Source organism: Haliotis asinina, chromosome 6, assembly GCF_037392515.1.
Source record: "Haliotis asinina isolate JCU_RB_2024 chromosome 6, JCU_Hal_asi_v2, whole genome shotgun sequence".
Classification (NCBI taxonomy): Eukaryota; Metazoa; Mollusca; class Gastropoda; order Lepetellida; family Haliotidae; genus Haliotis; species Haliotis asinina.
Window position 1 is genome coordinate 46,604,868 of NC_090285.1, and position 19,813 is coordinate 46,624,680.

Consider the following 19,813-nt stretch of genomic DNA (forward strand, 5'->3'; position numbering starts at 1 on the left):
CCGGGGTAGAATAGGCTTTCAGCAACCCATACTTACCATAAATGGCTACTATGCTTGTCGGAAGAGGCGACTAACAGGATCGGGTGGTCCTGACGTGGTGGACATATGTCATAGGTTCCCAATTGCACAGATCGATGTTCATGTCGTTGATCACTGGATTGTCTGATCCAGACTCGATTATTTAGAGACGGTCCCCATATAGCTGGAATATTGCTGAGTGCGGCGTAAAACTAAACTCACTCACTCATAGTGGTACTTCTCTATCTCAAATAACATTGAATCATGATGCTTGGAATCTTTTGCGAATGCAAATCGATGGAAGTGAGATAGCTCTAAATCTATTTTTCTTGTATCGTCTGCAACATCTAACGCTTGCTTTTGTAGTCCCTGTAAATATAAAGAATTCAATCACACCGTGGCGATTTTACTGAGACAATACCTGCGGGAAACCAGCAAGATGTAAGAGTCGAATCGTTTGATTCACATTTGTTGGCTGATGTGTACGATCCGATACCCATGCTTTAAACAGTTCAAAACATTGAAGTGTGCGGTAGGATAAACACCTTGTTCACTGGTCACTAGGGGCTAATTGGTTGATGTACTCTCGATGTTTGTTTATGTTGCTTCGGGATCAAGGAACATACACAAACATCGAGGGAACATCAACTCATAAACATCAACTTATAAAATATATTTATTATGCCCTATTTTCCATCTGATGCGGTTACTCAAAGCGCAGGCATCAAGAGTAGTACTTTTGGAACAGATGGGTTTTAAGTTTGGACTTGAAGATAGCTGAAGATGGGGATGTTTTGACATCAAAAGAAAGAAAGATAGTTCCAGAGAGAAGGATCACAGAATGAGAACGATCTCTGGCCGGAGGATTTGTGATTGATCTTGGGGATGGTAAACGGATGTTGATCACTGGATCTCAAATGTTTATTTGAACAATATTTCTGGAGAAGTTCTTTCATACATATTGGAGCAAAGTCATGGTAACAGCTGTACATAGAGCATAAAATACAAAGGACATGTGGATAAATATTTGATCAGTATACAAGTAGATTTAACTTGTTACAAACATTAAATGACATTGTTGTTATGGACACAAATATAAGGTAATCATGCAAACAAAGTTGTTTTACTGAGAGATTGGAAGGTTGGGTTTTAAACTTCAGCATAGAGAGCATGGAGAGATGACCAAACTTCCCAAACTTGCTCTTTAATAGTGTAAGTAACAGCACCGAAACGTCGCGCCCAAGGTAATAAAGAAATTGACTATCCATAGAACTTGGTTTCCTTCAAGATGAAAACACTTACATTTTACAGTTGTGAAAATATGTTTTATTTGTTTGTTTATGAGAATGAACTATATCTCTTAGCATTTTAAAATCATGGCTTAACCTCACTTTACTGCATTTGTAAATATTTGTTTTACAATAATAGTGATTACATTTAACGGACTGGTTTGATTTCCTTCAAATCCAAGGATAACGTTCTCATTTGTGAGAAATATTGTCCCATCCACTACTGTATTTGACCAATCTGACAGGTGATTCTTTAATGTATTCACATTCCCATAACACATGGACACTTGTTTCAAGCTAGGTTTCACACAAAATGTACAATATGGAGAGTTAACATGACCCATTTTGTGGATAGAATGGCATGTACAATTTTAAACGTAAACCATTATCTCCTTTCTGTCAAGTATATACTTTCCTTTCCAGAGTCATGATATTCTTTATCAAACTCTTTTTCTACTTCAAGTTTTTAAGGGGTTTTGGTAGCATTAAAAATATTTATTGCCTTTTTGGTTTCCAAGCTTCAACCAATTAAATGGCAGAAAAGAACATTCCAGTTTCTGTGAATTATGTCTTACGTAATATAATCGTGAAGTCAGACTTTCATATCAAACTTGGCCTGTAATTCAACAAAATCGCCGAGTCTTCGTTCATTAAGTCATTAATATAAATTGTTCGTTTTTTTTTCAAAGTATTCTGGATCAATTGCTATATGATTATTATTCCACCAACTGGACTGAGAAAGTACTTCAGAAAGTAGTTTTTACATTTTCATAGAGTTTTGCTAAATAGGCAGCCCCCACCTTGGAGTACATCTCTCCCAATCATATTTGAGACATATGGCAAAACATTTGGTTTTATAAAGACTGGGTCGGAGGGATGGAAGATATCTTAAAACGATGTATGTATATTTTTGTGTATTTTCTGGTATTTTCTTATCCATTTCAATTACTGAGCAGACTTAGTATTTTGTATGACAGATGAACATATTCCAACAAATCAAAATTTATTTTTCATTGTGATTCTCTGTACCTTCCCTCTGGTGCTTTTCCAAATGAATGCGATACGTTTGTTTTTTGGATTTTGTCTGGTTGCAGTAGATGAATTTGGTAGGATGTTTACGTCTCAATCAATTCCCAATAGTTTACATTTTGTCTCTTTCCAGCCTAAATTCCTATGCTTGGATACTTTTATCCGAAATCTCTTTTAGGGGGACCCAATCCAAATTAATGCGTTTTTCTTTTTAGTTTGAGTCCCGAAAATCTTGCAACCCTATCAGAACATACTATAAGCCAAGTTTGAATACTTTGGCCAAAATTATTCATAAAGATATTCTGAATGAATTTCCTATCCACAGAGCCAAACACTACCCCGTAGCCTACCAATAAACGTAAGTGAGATTTCTAATGGGTCACTGTCTTTTCAATCCAATCAAAAGACAGTCTTAATATTTTCCTTCTACATCTTCCAGCCACGAAGCCAACTGGAAATGCATCAAACTGCTGAACAGCATACAACACCGCGCATGTGAACACCTGCGTTTTAGTGTAAAGTGTTAATGATGCGCCAATTTTGCAACTTTGCCACATGTCTCGTAAACCCTGGAATCGTAAATAGTTCACTTCCATATCTCTCTCTTTTCATTCGACCCGTGAAGATCCAGGTAACGATTGACATTCAGTAACCCATGGTTGACTTAAAAGGTGATTAACTGAAGATCAGGCTCGCTCACTTGGTTAACAAATGTCCTCGCATCGATTGCGTAGATCCATACTGAAGCTTTTGATCACTGAATTGTCTGGTCCAAAGTCGATTATTTACAGACCGCCGCCATACAGTAAAAGAAAACTCGCTCACTCACTCATTTTCATCCATAATCCGTTACAGGATCACTCACTGTCTTAATTCATTGGGTCATTAACATAAATTATTCCCGTTTCTGTTCCGATAAATTACTGGTTTCAAACACTTATTATATTATTATTCTACCAAATGGACGAGAAAGAACTTTGGAAGGCAGTTTTTGTTTGCATAGTGTTTTGCTAAATAGTTAGCCCCACCTTAGAGTAGATCTCTCCAAAATTTGTTTGAGACACATGGTAAAACATTCGTCTTTATAAATACTGAGACTGCCAACCAAATACTGTCAATGGATCCAAGTATTTTTTGTATGATTTTTCTTATCCCAAAGTGTTGAAAGCTCCTTATAGTCAGTTTTCCGATCCTTCTGGGGTTAAGATAGTGTTCTTAACAGGTTCTCTGACTTGGTTGACCCATGTCATTGTATCCCTCTTACGTGGATCCATGCTGAAGCTGTTGATCACTGGATTGTCTGGTCCAGAGTCGATTATCTATAGACCGACGCCATACAGCTGGAATACTCCTTGGTGCTCTGTAAAACTCACTCACTCACTCACTCACTCAGTTTCATCCATAATCTGGGGTTAAGATAGTGTCATGTGCAAATTGTTGTAAAATATGTTCTACGGTGTGACCACAAATTATTGTGAATTAAAGATTGTAATTATTTCATTTTTTTCACTCATTACTCACGCATTAAATGGGAAATTAATACACGAACTAAAGAAATAAGGAGATACTGGCTTCGCCTGGCGACAACCTGAACGAACTTCAATATCCATTTACTACAACACTAGACTCAACCCCATCAGAAAGTACTGTAATTCAAATTTGAATACTTTTCTCCCAAATTATTCTTAAAGACATTCTGCATGGGTTTTCTATCCACAGAGCCAAGGACCACTTCACAGGCTATCACTAAACGTAAGCCAAATTTCTTTTGGGCTTCTGTATCTTTTTAATCCAATCAGAAGTTAATCTTGATATTTTCCTTCTATATCTTCCTGCCACAAAGTCTTCTTGGTATTCATGGAGTATTAGTGTACTGCAATTTTAAGACACTGTTTAATTTTATTTTCCTTTGTCAGGCATGTCATCAGTCTTTGTCTTTGTGTTCTAGATAAATCGTAAGTTTCCTATCCATACTTTGGACAAAATTATTTTGAAAGACATTTTGCATGAATTTTCCTTTACGTTTTCATGGATTATGTGTGTAGAATATTATCTTTTTAATTCTCTTTGCTATTGCTGCAGAGGCTAGTTTAGGGTGTATTTAAACGGGATTTTGGACTTCAGTTCTTCGAAACTGCTTAGCTTTATTTTTTCACTCATTACTCACGCATGAAATGTGAAATTAACACACAATCTAAAGAATGAGGAGCCGCTGGGTTCCCCTGGCGACAACCTGAACGATCTTCCATATCCATTTGCTAAAACACTAGATTCAACCCCATCAAAAAGTATTGTAATTCAAGTTTGAATACTTATCTCCAAAGTTATATTTAAAGACATTCTACATGAATTTTCTATCCACAGAACCACAGTCTACTCCACAGGCTATCACTAAACGTAAGGCAAATTTCTTCAGGGTTTCTGTATTTTCAATCCAATCAGAAACCAGTCTTGATATTTCCCCTTGAAATCTTCCTGCCACAAAGCCTTTTCGGTCTTCCTGGATTTTTAGCGTACTCCAATTTTTGGACAATGTTTAGTTTCAGTTTCCTTTGTTAGGCATGTTATTAGACCTTGTCTTTGTGTAGTGGATAAAGAGCAAGTTTCATATTTTAATTGTCCTTCTGGAGATTTGGCAACTTTGTCACTTTTCTTTGAAAACTTTTGTTTCCAAACTTTACTTTATTGAAAGGTAGAAAAAGACATTGCAGTTTGGGTGCTTTATATTTTACATGGTGTTTAATATACACATAAACCGAGCCTCGCAAAGCCTGGAATCTTTAATAGTCCCCTTTCAAATCTTTTTCATTCCACGCATGAAGATCAGGAATGGAATCACGCTTAAGAGACAATTAACTGGATCGGCTTAACAGGTTCTCTGACTTGGTTGACCCATGTCATTGTATCCCTCTTACGTGGATCCATGCTGAAGCTGTTGATCACTGGATTGTCTGGTCCAGAGTCGATTATCTACAGACCGACGCTATACAGCTGGAATACTCCTTGGTGCTCTGTAAAACTCACTCACTCACTCACTCACTCAGTTTCATCCATAATCTGGGGTTAAGATAGTGTCATGTGCAAATTGTTCTAAAATATGTTCTACGGTATGACCACAAATTATTGTGAATTTAAAGATTGTAATTATTTCATTTTTTTTTCACTCATTACTCACGCATTAAATGTGAAATTAATACACGAACTAAAGAAATAAGGAGATACTGGCTTCGCCTGGCGACAACCTGAACGAACTTCAATATCCATTTACTACAACACTAGACTCAACCCCATCAGAAAGTACTGTAATTCAAATTTGAATACTTTTCTCCCAAATTATTCTTAAAGACATTCTGCATGGGTTTTCTATCCACAGAGTCAAGGACCACTCCACAGGCTATCACTAAACGTAAGCCAAATTTCTTTTGGGCTTCTGTATCTTTTTAATCCAATCAGAAGTTAATCTTGATATTTTCCTTCTATATCTTCCTGCCACAAAGTCTTCTTGGTCTTCATGGAGTATTAGTGTACTGCAATTTTAAGACACTGTTTAATTTTATTTTCCTTTGTCAGGCATGTCATCAGTCTTTGTCTTTGTGTTCTAGATAAATCGTAAGTTTCCTATCCATACTTTGGACAAAATTATTTTGAAAGACATTTTGCATGAATTTTCCTTTAAGTTTTCATGGATTATGCGTGGTAGAATATTATCTTTTTAATTCTCTTTGCTATTGCTGCAGAGGCTAGTTTAGGGTGTATTTAAACGGGATTTTGGACTTCATTTCTTCGAAACTGCTTAGCTTTATTTTTTCACTCATTACTCACGCATGAAATGTGAAATTAACACACAATCTAAAGAATGAGGAGACGCTGGGTTCCCCTGGCGACAACCTGAACGATCTTCCATATCCATTTGCTAAAACACTAGATTCAACCCCATCAAAAAGTATTGTAATTCAAGTTTGAATACTTATCTCCAAAATTATATTTAAAGACATTCTACATGAATTTTCTATCCACAGAACCACAGTCTACTCCACAGGCTATCACTAAACGTAAGGCAAATTTCTTCAGGGTTTCTGTATTTTCAATCCAATCAGAAACCAGTCTTGATATTTCTCCTTGAAATCTTCCTGCCACAAAGCCTTTTCGGTCTTCCTGGATTTTAGCGTACTGCACTTTTTGGACAATGTTTAGTTTCAGTTTCCTTTGTTAGGCATGTTATTAGACCTTGTCTTTGTGTAGTGGATAAAGAGCAAGTTTCATATTTTAATTGTCCTTCTGGAGATTTGGCAACTTTGTCACTTTTCTTTGAAAACTTTTGTTTCCAAACTTTACTTTATTGAAAGGTAGAAAAAGACATTGCAGTTTGGGTGCTTTATGTTTTACATGGTGTTTGATATACACATAAACCGAGCCTCGCAAAGCCTGGAATCTTTGATAGTCCCCTTTCAAATCTTTTTCATTCCACCCATGAAGATCAGGAATGGAATCACGCTTAAGAGACAATTAACTGGATCGGCTTAACAGGTTCTCTGACTTGGTTGACCCATGTCATTGTATCCCTCTTACGTGGATCCATGCTGAAGCTGTTGATCACTGGATTGTCTGGTCCAGAGTCGATTATCTATAGACCGACGCCATACAGCTGGAATACTCCTTAGTGCTCTGTAAAACTCACTCACTCACTCACTCACTCACTCACTCACTCAGTTTCGTCCATAATCTGGGGTTAAGATAGTGTCATGTGCAAATTGTTGTAAAATATGTTCTACGGTATGACCACAAATTATTGTGAATTTAAAGATTGTAATTATTTCATTTTTTCACTCATTACTCACGCATTAAATGTGAAATTAATACACGAACTAAAGAAATAAGGAGATACTGGTTTCGCCTGGCGACAACCTGAACGAACTTCAATATCCATTTACTACAACACTAGACTCAACCCCATCAGAAAGTACTGTAATTCAAATTTGAATACTTTTCTCCCAAATTATTCTTAAAGACATTCTGCATGGGTTTTCTATCCACAGAGCCAAGGACCACTCCACAGGCTATCACTAAGCGTAAGCCAAATTTCTTATGGGCTTCTGTATCTTTTTAATCCAATCAGAAGTTAATCTTGATATTTTCCTTCTATATCTTCCTGCCACAAAGTCTTCTTGGTCTTCATGGAGTATTAGTGTACTGCAATTTTAAGACACTGTTTAATTTTATTTTCCTTTGTCAGGCATGTCATCAGTCTTTGTCTTTGTGTTCTAGATAAATCGTAAGTTTCCTATCCATACTTTGGACAAAATTATTTTGAAAGACATTTTGCATGAATTTTCCTTTAAGGTTTCATGGATTATGTGTGGTAGAATATTATCTTTTTAATTCTCTTTGCTATTGCTGCAGAGGCTAGTTTAGGGTGTATTTAAACGGGATTTTGGACTTCAGTTCTTCGAAACTGCTTAGCTTTATTTTTTCACTCATTACTCACGCATGAAATGTGAAATTAACACACAATCTAAAGAATGAGGAGCCGCTGGGTTCCCCTGGCGACAACCTGAACGATCTTCCATATCCATTTGCTAAAACACTAGATTCAACCCCATCAAAAAGTATTGTAATTCAAGTTTGAATACTTATCTCCAAAATTATATTTAAAGACATTCTACATGAATTTTCTATCCACAGAACCACAGTCTACTCCACAGGCTATCACTAAACGTAAGGCAAATTTCTTCAGGGTTTCTGTATTTTCAATCCAATCAGAAACCAGTCTTGATATTTCCCCTTGAAATCTTCCTGCCACAAAGCCTTTTCGGTCTTCCTGGATTTTTAGGGTACTCCAATTTTTGGACAATGTTTAGTTTCAGTTTCCTTTGTTAGGCATGTTATTAGACCTTGTCTTTGTGTAGTGGATAAAGAGCAAGTTTCATATTTTAATTGTCCTTCTGGAGATTTGGCAACTTTGTCACTTTTCTTTGAAAACTTTTCTTTCCAAACTTTACTTTATTGAAAGGTAGAAAAAGACATTGCAGTTTGGGTGCTTTATATTTTACATGGTGTTTGATATACACATAAACCGAGCCTCGCAAAGCCTGGAATCTTTAATAGTCCCCTTTCAAATCTTTTTCATTCCACCCATGAAGATCAGGAATGGAATCACGCTTAAGAGACAATTAACTGGATCGGCTTAACAGGTTCTCTGACTTGGTTGACCCATGTCATTTTATCCCTCTTACGTGGATCCATGCTGAAGCTGTTGATCACTGGATTGTCTGGTCCAGAGTCGATTATCTATAGACCGACGCCATACAGCTGGAATACTCCTTGGTGCTCTGTAAAACTCACTCACTCAGTTTCATCCATAATCTGGGGTTAAGATAGTGTCATGTGCAAATTGTTGTAAAATATGTTCTACGGTATGACCACAAATTATTGTGAATTTAAAGATTGTAATTATTTCATTTTTTTTTCACTCATTACTCACGCATTAAATGTGAAATTAATACACGAACTAAAGAAATAAGGAGATACTTGTTTCGCCTGGCGACAACCTGAACGAACTTCAATATCCATTTACTACAACACTAGACTCAACCCCATCAGAAAGTACTGTAATTCAAATTTGAATACTTTTCTCCCAAATTATTCTTAAAGACATTCTGCATGGGTTTTCTATCCACAGAGCCAAGGACCACTCCACAGGCTATCACTAAACGTAAGCCAAATTTCTTATGGGCTTCTGTATCTTTTTAATCCAATCAGAAGTTAATCTTGATATTTTCCTTCTATATCTTCCTGCCACAAAGTCTTCTTGGTCTTCATGGAGTATTAGTGTACTGCAATTTTAAGACACTGTTTAATTTTATTTTCCTTTGTCAGGCATGTCATCAGTCTTTGTCTTTGTGTTCTAGATAAATCGTAAGTTTGCTATCCATACTTTGGACAAAATTATTTTGAAAGACATTTTGCATGAATTTTCCTTTAAGTTTTCATGGATTATGTGTGGTAGAATATTATCTTTTTAATTCTCTTTGCTATTGCTGCAGAGGCTAGTTTAGGGTGTATTTAAACGGGATTTTGGACTTCAGTTCTTCGAAACTGCTTAGCTTTATTTTTTCACTCATTACTCACGCATGAAATGTGAAATTAAACACACAATCTAAAGAATGAGGAGACGCTGGGTTCCCCTGGCGACAACCTGAACGATCTTCCATATCCATTTGCTAAAACACTAGATTCAACCCCATCAAAAAGTATTGTAATTCAAGTTTGAATACTTATCTCCAAAATTATATTTAAAGACATTCTACATGAATTTTCTATCCACAGAACCACAGTCTACTCCACAGGCTATCACTAAACGTAAGGCAAATTTCTTCAGGGTTTCTGTATTTTCAATCCAGTCAGAAACCAGTCTTGATATTTCCCCTTGAAATCTTCCTGCCACAAAGCCTTTTCGGTCTTCCTGGATTTTTAGCGTACTCCAATTTTTGGACAATGTTTAGTTTCAGTTTCCTTTGTTAGGCATGTTATTAGACCTTGTCTTTGTGTAGTGGATAAAGAGCAAGTTTCATATTTTAATTGTCCTTCTGGAGATTTGGCAACTTTGTCACTTTTCTTTGAAAACTTTTCTTTCCAAACTTTACTTTATTGAAAGGTAGAAAAAGACATTGCAGTTTGGGTGCTTTATATTTTACATGGTGTTTAATATAAACATAAACCGAGCCTCGCAAAGCCTGGAATCTTTAATAGTCCCGTTTCAAATCTTTTTCATTCCACCCATGAAGATCAGGAATGGAATCACACTTAAGAGGCAATTAACTGGATCGGCTTAACAGGTTCTCTGACTTGGTTGACCCATGTCATTGTATCCCTCTTACGTGGATCCATGCTGAAGCTGTTGATCACTGGATTGTCTGGTCCAGAGTCGATTATCTATAGACCGACGCCATACAGCTGGAATACTCCTTGGTGCTCTGTAAAACTCACTCACTCAGTTTCATCCATAATCTGGGGTTAAGATAGTGTCATGTGCAAATTGTTGTAAAATATGTTCTACGGTATGACCACAAATTATTGTGAATTTAAAGATTGTAATTATTTCAATTTTTTTTCACTCATTACTCACGCATTAAATGTGAAATTAATACACGAACTAAAGAAATAAGGAGATACTTGTTTCGCCTGGCGACAACCTGAACGAACTTCAATATCCATTTACTACAACACTAGACTCAACCCCATCAGAAAGTACTGTAATTCAAATTTGAATACTTTTCTCCCAAATTATTCTTAAAGACATTCTGCATGGGTTTTCTATCCACAGAGCCAAGGACCACTCCACAGGCTATCACTAAACGTAAGCCAAATTTCTTATGGGCTTCTGTATCTTTTTAATCCAATCAGAAGTTAATCTTGATATTTTCCTTCTATATCTTCCTGCCACAAAGTCTTCTTGGTCTTCATGGAGTATTAGTGTACTGCAATTTTAAGACACTGTTTAATTTTATTTTCCTTTGTCAGGCATGTCATCAGTCTTTGTCTTTGTGTTCTAGATAAATCGTAAGTTTGCTATCCATACTTTGGACAAAATTATTTTGAAAGACATTTTGCATGAATTTTCCTTTAAGTTTTCATGGATTATGTGTGGTAGAATATTATCTTTTTAATTCTCTTTGCTATTGCTGCAGAGGCTAGTTTAGGGTGTATTTAAACGGGATTTTGGACTTCAGTTCTTCGAAACTGCTTAGCTTTATTTTTTCACTCATTACTCACGCATGAAATGTGAAATTAAACACACAATCTAAAGAATGAGGAGACGCTGGGTTCCCCTGGCGACAACCTGAACGATCTTCCATATCCATTTGCTAAAACACTAGATTCAACCCCATCAAAAAGTATTGTAATTCAAGTTTGAATACTTATCTCCAAAATTATATTTAAAGACATTCTACATGAATTTTCTATCCACAGAACCACAGTCTACTCCACAGGCTATCACTAAACGTAAGGCAAATTTCTTCAGGGTTTCTGTATTTTCAATCCAGTCAGAAACCAGTCTTGATATTTCCCCTTGAAATCTTCCTGCCACAAAGCCTTTTCGGTCTTCCTGGATTTTTAGCGTACTCCAATTTTTGGACAATGTTTAGTTTCAGTTTCCTTTGTTAGGCATGTTATTAGACCTTGTCTTTGTGTAGTGGATAAAGAGCAAGTTTCATATTTTAATTGTCCTTCTGGAGATTTGGCAACTTTGTCACTTTTCTTTGAAAACTTTTCTTTCCAAACTTTACTTTATTGAAAGGTAGAAAAAGACATTGCAGTTTGGGTGCTTTATATTTTACATGGTGTTTAATATAAACATAAACCGAGCCTCGCAAAGCCTGGAATCTTTGATAGTCCCCTTTCAAATCTTTTTCATTCCACCCATGAAGATCAGGAATGGAATCACGCTTAAGAGACAATTAACTGGATCGGCTTAACAGGTTCTCTGACTTGGTTGACCCATGTCATTGTATCCCTCTTACGTGGATCCATGCTGAAGCTGTTGATCACTGGATTGTCTGGTCCAGAGTCGATTATCTATAGACCATACAGCTGGAATACTCCTTGGTGCTCTGTAAAACTCACTCACTCAGTTTCATCCATAATCTGGGGTTAAGATAGTGTCATGTGCAAATTGTTGTAAAATATGTTCTACGGTATGACCACAAATTATTGTGAATTTAAAGATTGTAATTATTTCAATTTTTTTTCACTCATTACTCACGCATTAAATGTGAAATTAATACACGAACTAAAGAAATAAGGAGATACTGGCTTCGCCTGGCGACAACCTGAACGAACTTCAATATCCATTTACTACAACACTAGACTCAACCCCATCAGAAAGTACTGTAATTCAAATTTGAATACTTTTCTCCCAAATTATTCTTAAAGACATTCTGCATGGGTTTTCTATCCACAGAGCCAAGGACCACTCCACAGGCTATCACTAAACGTAAGCCAAATTTCTTATGGGCTTCTGTATCTTTTTAATCCAATCAGAAGTTAATCTTGATATTTTCCTTCTATATCTTCCTGCCACAAAGTCTTCTTGGTCTTCATGGAGTATTAGTGTACTGCAATTTTAAGACACTGTTTAATTTTATTTTCCTTTGTCAGGCATGTCATCAGTCTTTGTCTTTGTGTTCTAGATAAATCGTAAGTTTCCTATCCATACTTTGGACAAAATTATTTTGAAAGACATTTTGCATGAATTTTCCTTTAAGTTTTCATGGATTATGTGTGGTAGAATATTATCTTTTTAATTCTCTTTGCTATTGCTGCAGAGGCTAGTTTAGGGTGTATTTAAACGGGATTTTGGACTTCAGTTCTTCGAAACTGCTTAGCTTTATTTTTTCACTCATTACTCACGCATGAAATGTGAAATTAACACACAATCTAAAGAATGAGGAGCCGCTGGGTTCCCCTGGCGACAACCTGAACGATCTTCCATATCCATTTGCTAAAACACTAGATTCAACCCCATCAAAAAGTATTGTAATTCAAGTTTGAATACTTATCTCCAAAATTATATTTAAAGACATTCTACATGAATTTTCTATCCACAGAACCACAGTCTACTCCACAGGCTATCACTAAACGTAAGGCAAATTTCTTCAGGGTTTCTGTATTTTCAATCCAGTCAGAAACCAGTCTTGATATTTCCCCTTGAAATCTTCCTGCCACAAAGCCTTTTCGGTCTTCCTGGATTTTTAGCGTACTCCAATTTTTGGACAATGTTTAGTTTCAGTTTCCTTTGTTAGGCATGTTATTAGACCTTGTCTTTGTGTAGTGGATAAAGAGCAAGTTTCATATTTTAATTGTCCTTCTGGAGATTTGGCAACTTTGTCACTTTTCTTTGAAAACTTTTCTTTCCAAACTTTACTTTATTGAAAGGTAGAAAAAGACATTGCAGTTTGGGTGCTTTATATTTTACATGGTGTTTAATATAAACATAAACCGAGCCTCGCAAAGCCTGGAATCTTTAATAGTCCCCTTTCAAATCTTTTTCATTCCACCCATGAAGATCAGGAATGGAATCACACTTAAGAGGCAATTAACTGGATCGGCTTAACAGGTTCTCTGACTTGGTTGACTCATGTCATTGTATCCCAATTGCGTGGATCCATGCTGAAGCTGTTGATAACAGGACTGTGTGGTCCAGAGTCGATTATCTATAGACCGACGCCATACAGCTGGAATACTCCTTGGTGCTCTGTAAAATGAAACTCACTCACTCACTCACTCACTCTCTCAGTTTCATCCATAATCCGTTGCATGTCACTTACTGTGTTTATTCAATAGGCCATTAACATAAATCATTCCTGTTTCTATTCTGATGAATTACTGGTTTCAGTCACTTGTTATATTACTATTCTACCCAATCGACGACAAAGTAGTTTGGAAGGTAGTTTTTTCCTTTGCATAGTGTTTTGCTAAATAGTTAGTCCCACCTTGGAGTACATCTCTCCCAACTTTGTTTTAGATAAATGGTGAAACATTTGTCTTTATAAATACTGAGACTGCCATCTAAATGCTGTCAGTAGATGGAAGTATTTTTTGTATGATTTTTCTTATCCAAAAGTGTTGAAAGCTGCTTATAGTCAGTTTTCTGATCCTTCTGGGGTTAAGATAGTGCCATCTTCAAATTGTTCAAAAGGATGTTCTATGGCATGACCACAAATTATTGTGAATTTAAAGATTGTAATTATTTGAGTTATTTTCACTCATTACTCACGCATTAAATGTGAAATTAACACACAAACTAAAGACATGAGGAGATGCTGGCTTCCCCTGGCGACAACCTGAACGAACTTCCATATCCATTTACTACAACACTAGATTCAACCCCATCAAAACACGTACTGTAATTCAATTTGAATACTTATCTCCAAAATTATATTTAAAGACATTCTACATGAATTTTCTATCCACAGAACCACAGTCTACTCCACAGGCTATCACTAAACGTAAGGCAAATTGCTTATGGGTCTCTGTGTTTTCAATCCAATCAGATATCGGTCTTGATATTTCCCCTATATATCTTCCAACCACAAAGCCTCTTTGGTCGTGTTTCAGTTTCCTTTGGTAGACATGTTATTAGTCCTTGTCTTTGTGTAGTGTAACTTTGTTTGAGAAAAATGATGAAAAATTTGTCTTTATAAATACTGAGAATGCCATCTAAATGCTGTCAGTGGATGGAAATATTTTTGTATGATTTTTCTTATCCAAATGTGCTGAAAGCTGCTTATAATCAGTTTTCTTATCCTTCTGGGGTTAAGATAGTGCCATCTTCAAATTGTTCAAAAGGATGTTCTATGGCATGACCACAAATTATTGTGAATTTAAAGATTTTAATTATTTCAATTATTTTCACTCATTACTCACGTATTAAATGTGAAATTAACACACAAACTAAAGACATGAGGAGATGCTGGCTTCCCCTGGCGACAGCCTGAACGATCTTCCATATCCATTTACTACAACACTAGATTCAACCCCATCAAAACACGTACTGTAATTCAGTTTGAATACTTATCTCCAAAATTATTCTTAAAGACATTCTGCATGAATTTTCTATCCACAGAGCCAAAGCCTACTCCACAGGCTATCACTAAACGTAAGGCAAATTTCTTATGGGTTTCTGTATCTTTTTTATCCAATCAGAAATTTATCTTGATATTTTCCTTCTATATCTTCCTGCCACAAAGCCTTTTGAGTCTTCGTGGATTATTAGTGTACTCCAATTTTAAGACAATATTTAATTTTATTTTCCTTTGGTAGGCAAGTTATTAGTCTTTGTCTTTGTGTAGTAGAGTTTCCTATCCATACTGTGGACAGAGTTGTTTTGAAGGACATTCTGCATTAATTTTCTATCCACAGAGCCGAAGGCTTTGCCGAGGCAGATGGAAAACAGTAAGCCAGATTTTTTGTATAGGTTTTCGTATAGTGCTTCAAATTATAAATTACTCTTGTTGTTTCCCCAGTACATTTTCTTTCCAGAAATGCCTTTTGGTTTTCATGGATTATGTGTGGTACAATATTATCTGTTTAATTCTCTTTGCTATTGCTGCAGAGGCTAGTTTAGGGTGTATTTGAACGGGATATTGGACTTCAGTCGTTAGAAAATGTTTAGCTTTATTTTGCCTTTGGTAGGCATGTTATTTGTCATTGTCTTTGTGTGATAGATAGAGATTCAGACCCATATTTTATAGTTTAATGAATTTATGAAGTATTCCCCTAAATCATTCCAAAGTAATTTGAGATATAAATCAGCTATGGTCCATGACGGTAGCAAACTACTGTAAGTCCCCCATGGTCCCTATAGTGGCGGGTTACTTTTTCAGTTGTTGACGATCCTCATCCTTTTTTTATATTGTAATGTCCTAATTTGAAGTCTTATTATAGAAACATGTGCTAGTTTTATTTCTTGATTTTGTGATATTCTAGTCGGTATTACTGTCCTTTGTAATTTTGCATTTTATAGATTATCATACACTACCATGTAACACGATTAAATGTCCTCGTCTTGGTATGGCTGAAATATTGGCCATGTGACATTCAAGTCTGAACTTACTCACTCACCAAAAGAATTTGATCGAATTTAATGTAAATCCAACCGGTCCCGGGATTTTTCCATTTTTTAATATTTTCATGAGTCAAAAATGTTAGATCACCTGTTGATTGCCCTCCTGGATAGTATTTGCAACTTTATCACCAAGCTTTAAACTTTTTTTTTCAAAGCAACCTGTACAAATTCGTTGCATGTTATGCAACTTTTTATAGTAATGTTTTGTATCTTCTAATACCCTTTTTGGCCTTTCAATATTTTCCCATCACTTTTATGCAATTGTTTTAGAGATGTATTTAGAACATTTCAATATCACCAAATGTAAAAAAATCCTTACGTGATTTTTTGCACGATCGTATTTGCTTCAGGTTAAATAAATGCTCCTTGAGTTTCAGTCAGACTTTTGAATTATTTCAAATTATATTTGACTAAATGTATCTCTATGAGGATGAAGAACAAAATTCCAATTACCACACATGATTATCTTGTCGTTTTCCAACAACTCTAGTTTCGATTTGGTTTCCTGTTAAATCTGGCTTATGTTTATTTGGTCATATATATATTTACAACAGTATACTTGCAGTCATTCACCATAACACTTAAGTCAACATAATTTGTCTCCTTGTTGTCAGTAATTATTTTCTAAATTTCAAATTCAAAATCATATTTGAATAAAATTGCTGTTCTCTCTTGCATTGTCTTTGGACATTTCATTACAAGACAATCGCTGTTTTCTGAATGGTCACTTGCTTGATAACGGCGTTAGAACTGGCACCGAAACGTCGCTCTCACAGCAGTTAGGAAGCTGTTCATCCATATATTATTATCCTTCCTGGAGGATATTTATTTTGCTTTTCCTTGGAAATGTATACACCTTGCTTCGCTTGAAGGAATTATTCAGTCCCCTGCAGTTGATGGACAATAGTTTAAGATGTTCTTTACTATACATTTGCATAATATGTTTGAGTGTAGATGACTTTTGTTTATATTGATATCATGGCAAATGCCACAGGTAACATGGAAAGGGACATTTCCATCAAAGACAGTTGTGAGCTTTACCAGTTCTACAAGATATAAAATATTAAAAATAAAATAATAAAGGGGCGTCTTCCTCATGGCAGTTAATAAGAGTAAGGTTTGACAAATATCCACCTCACACTTCATGAATATAAAGAAATAGAACTCGGTAGCCTAGAACTAGATTAATGTTGTAGCGAATAAACATTTTATGGGCTTTATGGTCTTTTAAAATTTAAACATATTAACTTGTACAAACATGCAGAGATGTTAATTTTTCAGACTGCAGTTTGACCAGTTACGTACGTCGTTACGAAAGGTTAACACATTTACACAAAAATAACAACTAACATGGACACTATACCTTCTCGTACACATTATATTCTCCTCAGCTGTGGACAGCCATATGATTGTTTGATGTACCCAGCTGATTACATAATATGTGTATGAAAATAGTATTTCTCAGGAATCGTAACATAATTTGTCAGTGACAGCTGACATGGTTTGCGTTCTGTCCTCAGCTCCGATGTTCTGTCAACCCGAGACAGAGAAAACTAGCAGAGGTTCTTTCGAGTGGCCTGAGACATTAACTGACAAGACAGCACAGGTCACTTGTCCGCATCAGACACCCGGTCGCGTGCTTCTTCAGGGCTCTCGAAAATGGTAAGTGATGATAAGGAAATTATATATAATGTTGCTATTTCTTTAGTTTTGCCATTTGTAGGGCGTAGTAACGTCCCTTACATATGAATGGATTCTATGATCGTAGGTTCAGTTACCACATTCGGCAGGATTATGATTCTTCATATCACTTGATTGATCGGTGTGCACATGGGGCTCACTGTAATGATGTAGGACCAAAATTTGCATGTTTTCCATTACAGTTGTTACATTTTACAACTTTGTCAATGACATTGTGTATTCATAACTATCGGCCTTTCGGAACCGTGGCGATTCCACTTGTCAGAGGGAATCACTTGAGTAATCTAGACCATTCTGACTTTCATTTAGTCGGTAGGTGTCGCGCGCTGCCTGACACTGGGAGTGTGGGTTCGAATCCCAGTAGGGATTCAGACTGAAAATATTAGGTTTTGAAACTGTAACATTGCATGCAATTGTTTTAAATGTTGCAGTCACAAACACTGTCACACAAGACCTCATAGTTATCGGTTCTGTACTAGAGTGTAACAAGTCGCTCCAGTTACCATCACCACCTCTTCTTCATCTACAACTACCTCTTACCCAACCAAAATTACCATTTCTATATATGCGCCGCTGTATAGCTCTTTGGCATACATGTTCCATGTTTCACATGTTGCAGCGTCAAGGTCAATAACAGGGCGATTTGGATGGACTCGAATCTTGGAGATTGTCCGTTCGCTAGCGACGTCACCAGACGCTTAGAAGACCTCGCTTTGAACACAGTAACTACTGGTGGGTAAAAGATTCTTTCTTTTCAGTTAGAAGGTGGCATATATAAGGGTTGCAGGTGGATGAGCTTGGAGACTAAACGTTAGCCACAAGGGCGGATACCGCTTTTTGAGAGGAGGTGGGGATGAGATGCATAGTTCACATTCATCCGAGTTTCAGTGGTCATTTAACAACGATGAAGGCAAAAGGGTGAGTGTGCATATCTGCAACCACTTCCCCTTGTCAGAATTTGCTGAGACGATTTCACAAACAACAGACTCACTTGCTGAACTCGCGTTTTCAGACAATGTGCTGGAGGTCTCCAAAGAGTTGCAGATGATAACCACGAGGGCGGCCAACTTCACAGAAACTGACGTGAACTTCGCAGTGAACATTGTGGAGAAGATCGCTAGGCTGGAAACGTCTCTCAGTTCGAGAGAGGTATTCAACAATACTCTGGCATCGGTGAGCTACATCATCGTCGTTCCCGGCGATGTCCTTCTTGAGGCGGAACAGAAGAAACAAGCAACTACAAGGTACAGGGCATACAACCGCTTCAACACCCACACCCCCAAACTGTGGATGGTATCCATACAGATTCTGCCGAATGCGTTGTAATGGAAAATCCATACATATCCCCCTTGGAAATTGGCGTAGGACTGGATTCATGAGCAACCGCACAAAATTTACAATACATTACAATTACTTGAAAACGCTTATATGTTCTCCTTGAAACTTGGGGTGGCATTCGTGTAGAATTCACCCTCACGCCGGTGTCAGTTTGTATACATTCATATATGATTGATGATTCTGTGTATCAAAACATTGAGCTAAATGTAAGGCCGATTTATTTTGGTGTAGTGGGAAGTCCAACTGGAAGTTAAGACCTGTTTTCTGTGCAACTGAATATATTCGGTCTGTGCCCCGACATATGAGCGAATGACAATACAATACCCTAATTGCAAAAAAAATGTTTCTTGTATGACTCTCGTTTCAGTCTGTAGATGGGTACTGTATAGTGCCTTAACTCATCAAGCGAATGTACCATTTAAAGTTTCAATATCTGGTTTGACTTTTCATTTAATTTAAACCTGAAATTATCAGATGGCATAGTGTATTATCAATGCGTTATAAGTGCGTGAATAATAACAGATACCATGTCTATCATGTTGCAGACTGATATCGTCTGTGAACTTGATGACAACTTCTTCATCCCTGAGTGATGGGGATCTTCTCCTAGTTCAACCCAATATTGCCGTGGCTGCCGTCAGTATCGACCCTAGGAACTTTTCTGGGGTTTCTTTCGTCACGGATTCGTCTAAATCTAACGATAGCACGCTCACTGGGGATACGGTAGGGTACATTCATACGTCCTTTCACATTCACATCATACGTATAGTCTTTCGTATAGATGTGTTTGGTATGTTGTTCTGTTTGACCG

The 19,813-nt window shown here is 36.7% G+C and overlaps 1 protein-coding gene across 3 annotated transcripts in view; it reads left to right on the forward strand.

The window, feature by feature from the left end:
- LOC137287072 (adhesion G-protein coupled receptor G6-like) overlaps positions 1-19,813 on the forward strand; it is an 89,854-nt gene that overhangs the window by 53,617 nt on the left and 16,424 nt on the right. For 2 of the 3 annotated variants that reach the window (XM_067819189.1, XM_067819192.1), the window contains exons 13-17: positions 15,258-15,290; positions 17,484-17,625; positions 18,284-18,396; positions 18,677-18,908; positions 19,548-19,725. In XM_067819189.1, coding sequence (XP_067675290.1) covers positions 15,258-15,290; positions 17,484-17,625; positions 18,284-18,396; positions 18,677-18,908; positions 19,548-19,725 — 698 coding nt within the window. The remainder of the gene's footprint in view (positions 1-15,257; positions 15,291-17,483; positions 17,626-18,283; positions 18,397-18,676; positions 18,909-19,547; positions 19,726-19,813) is intronic. The other variant, XM_067819190.1, reaches the window with a different exon arrangement.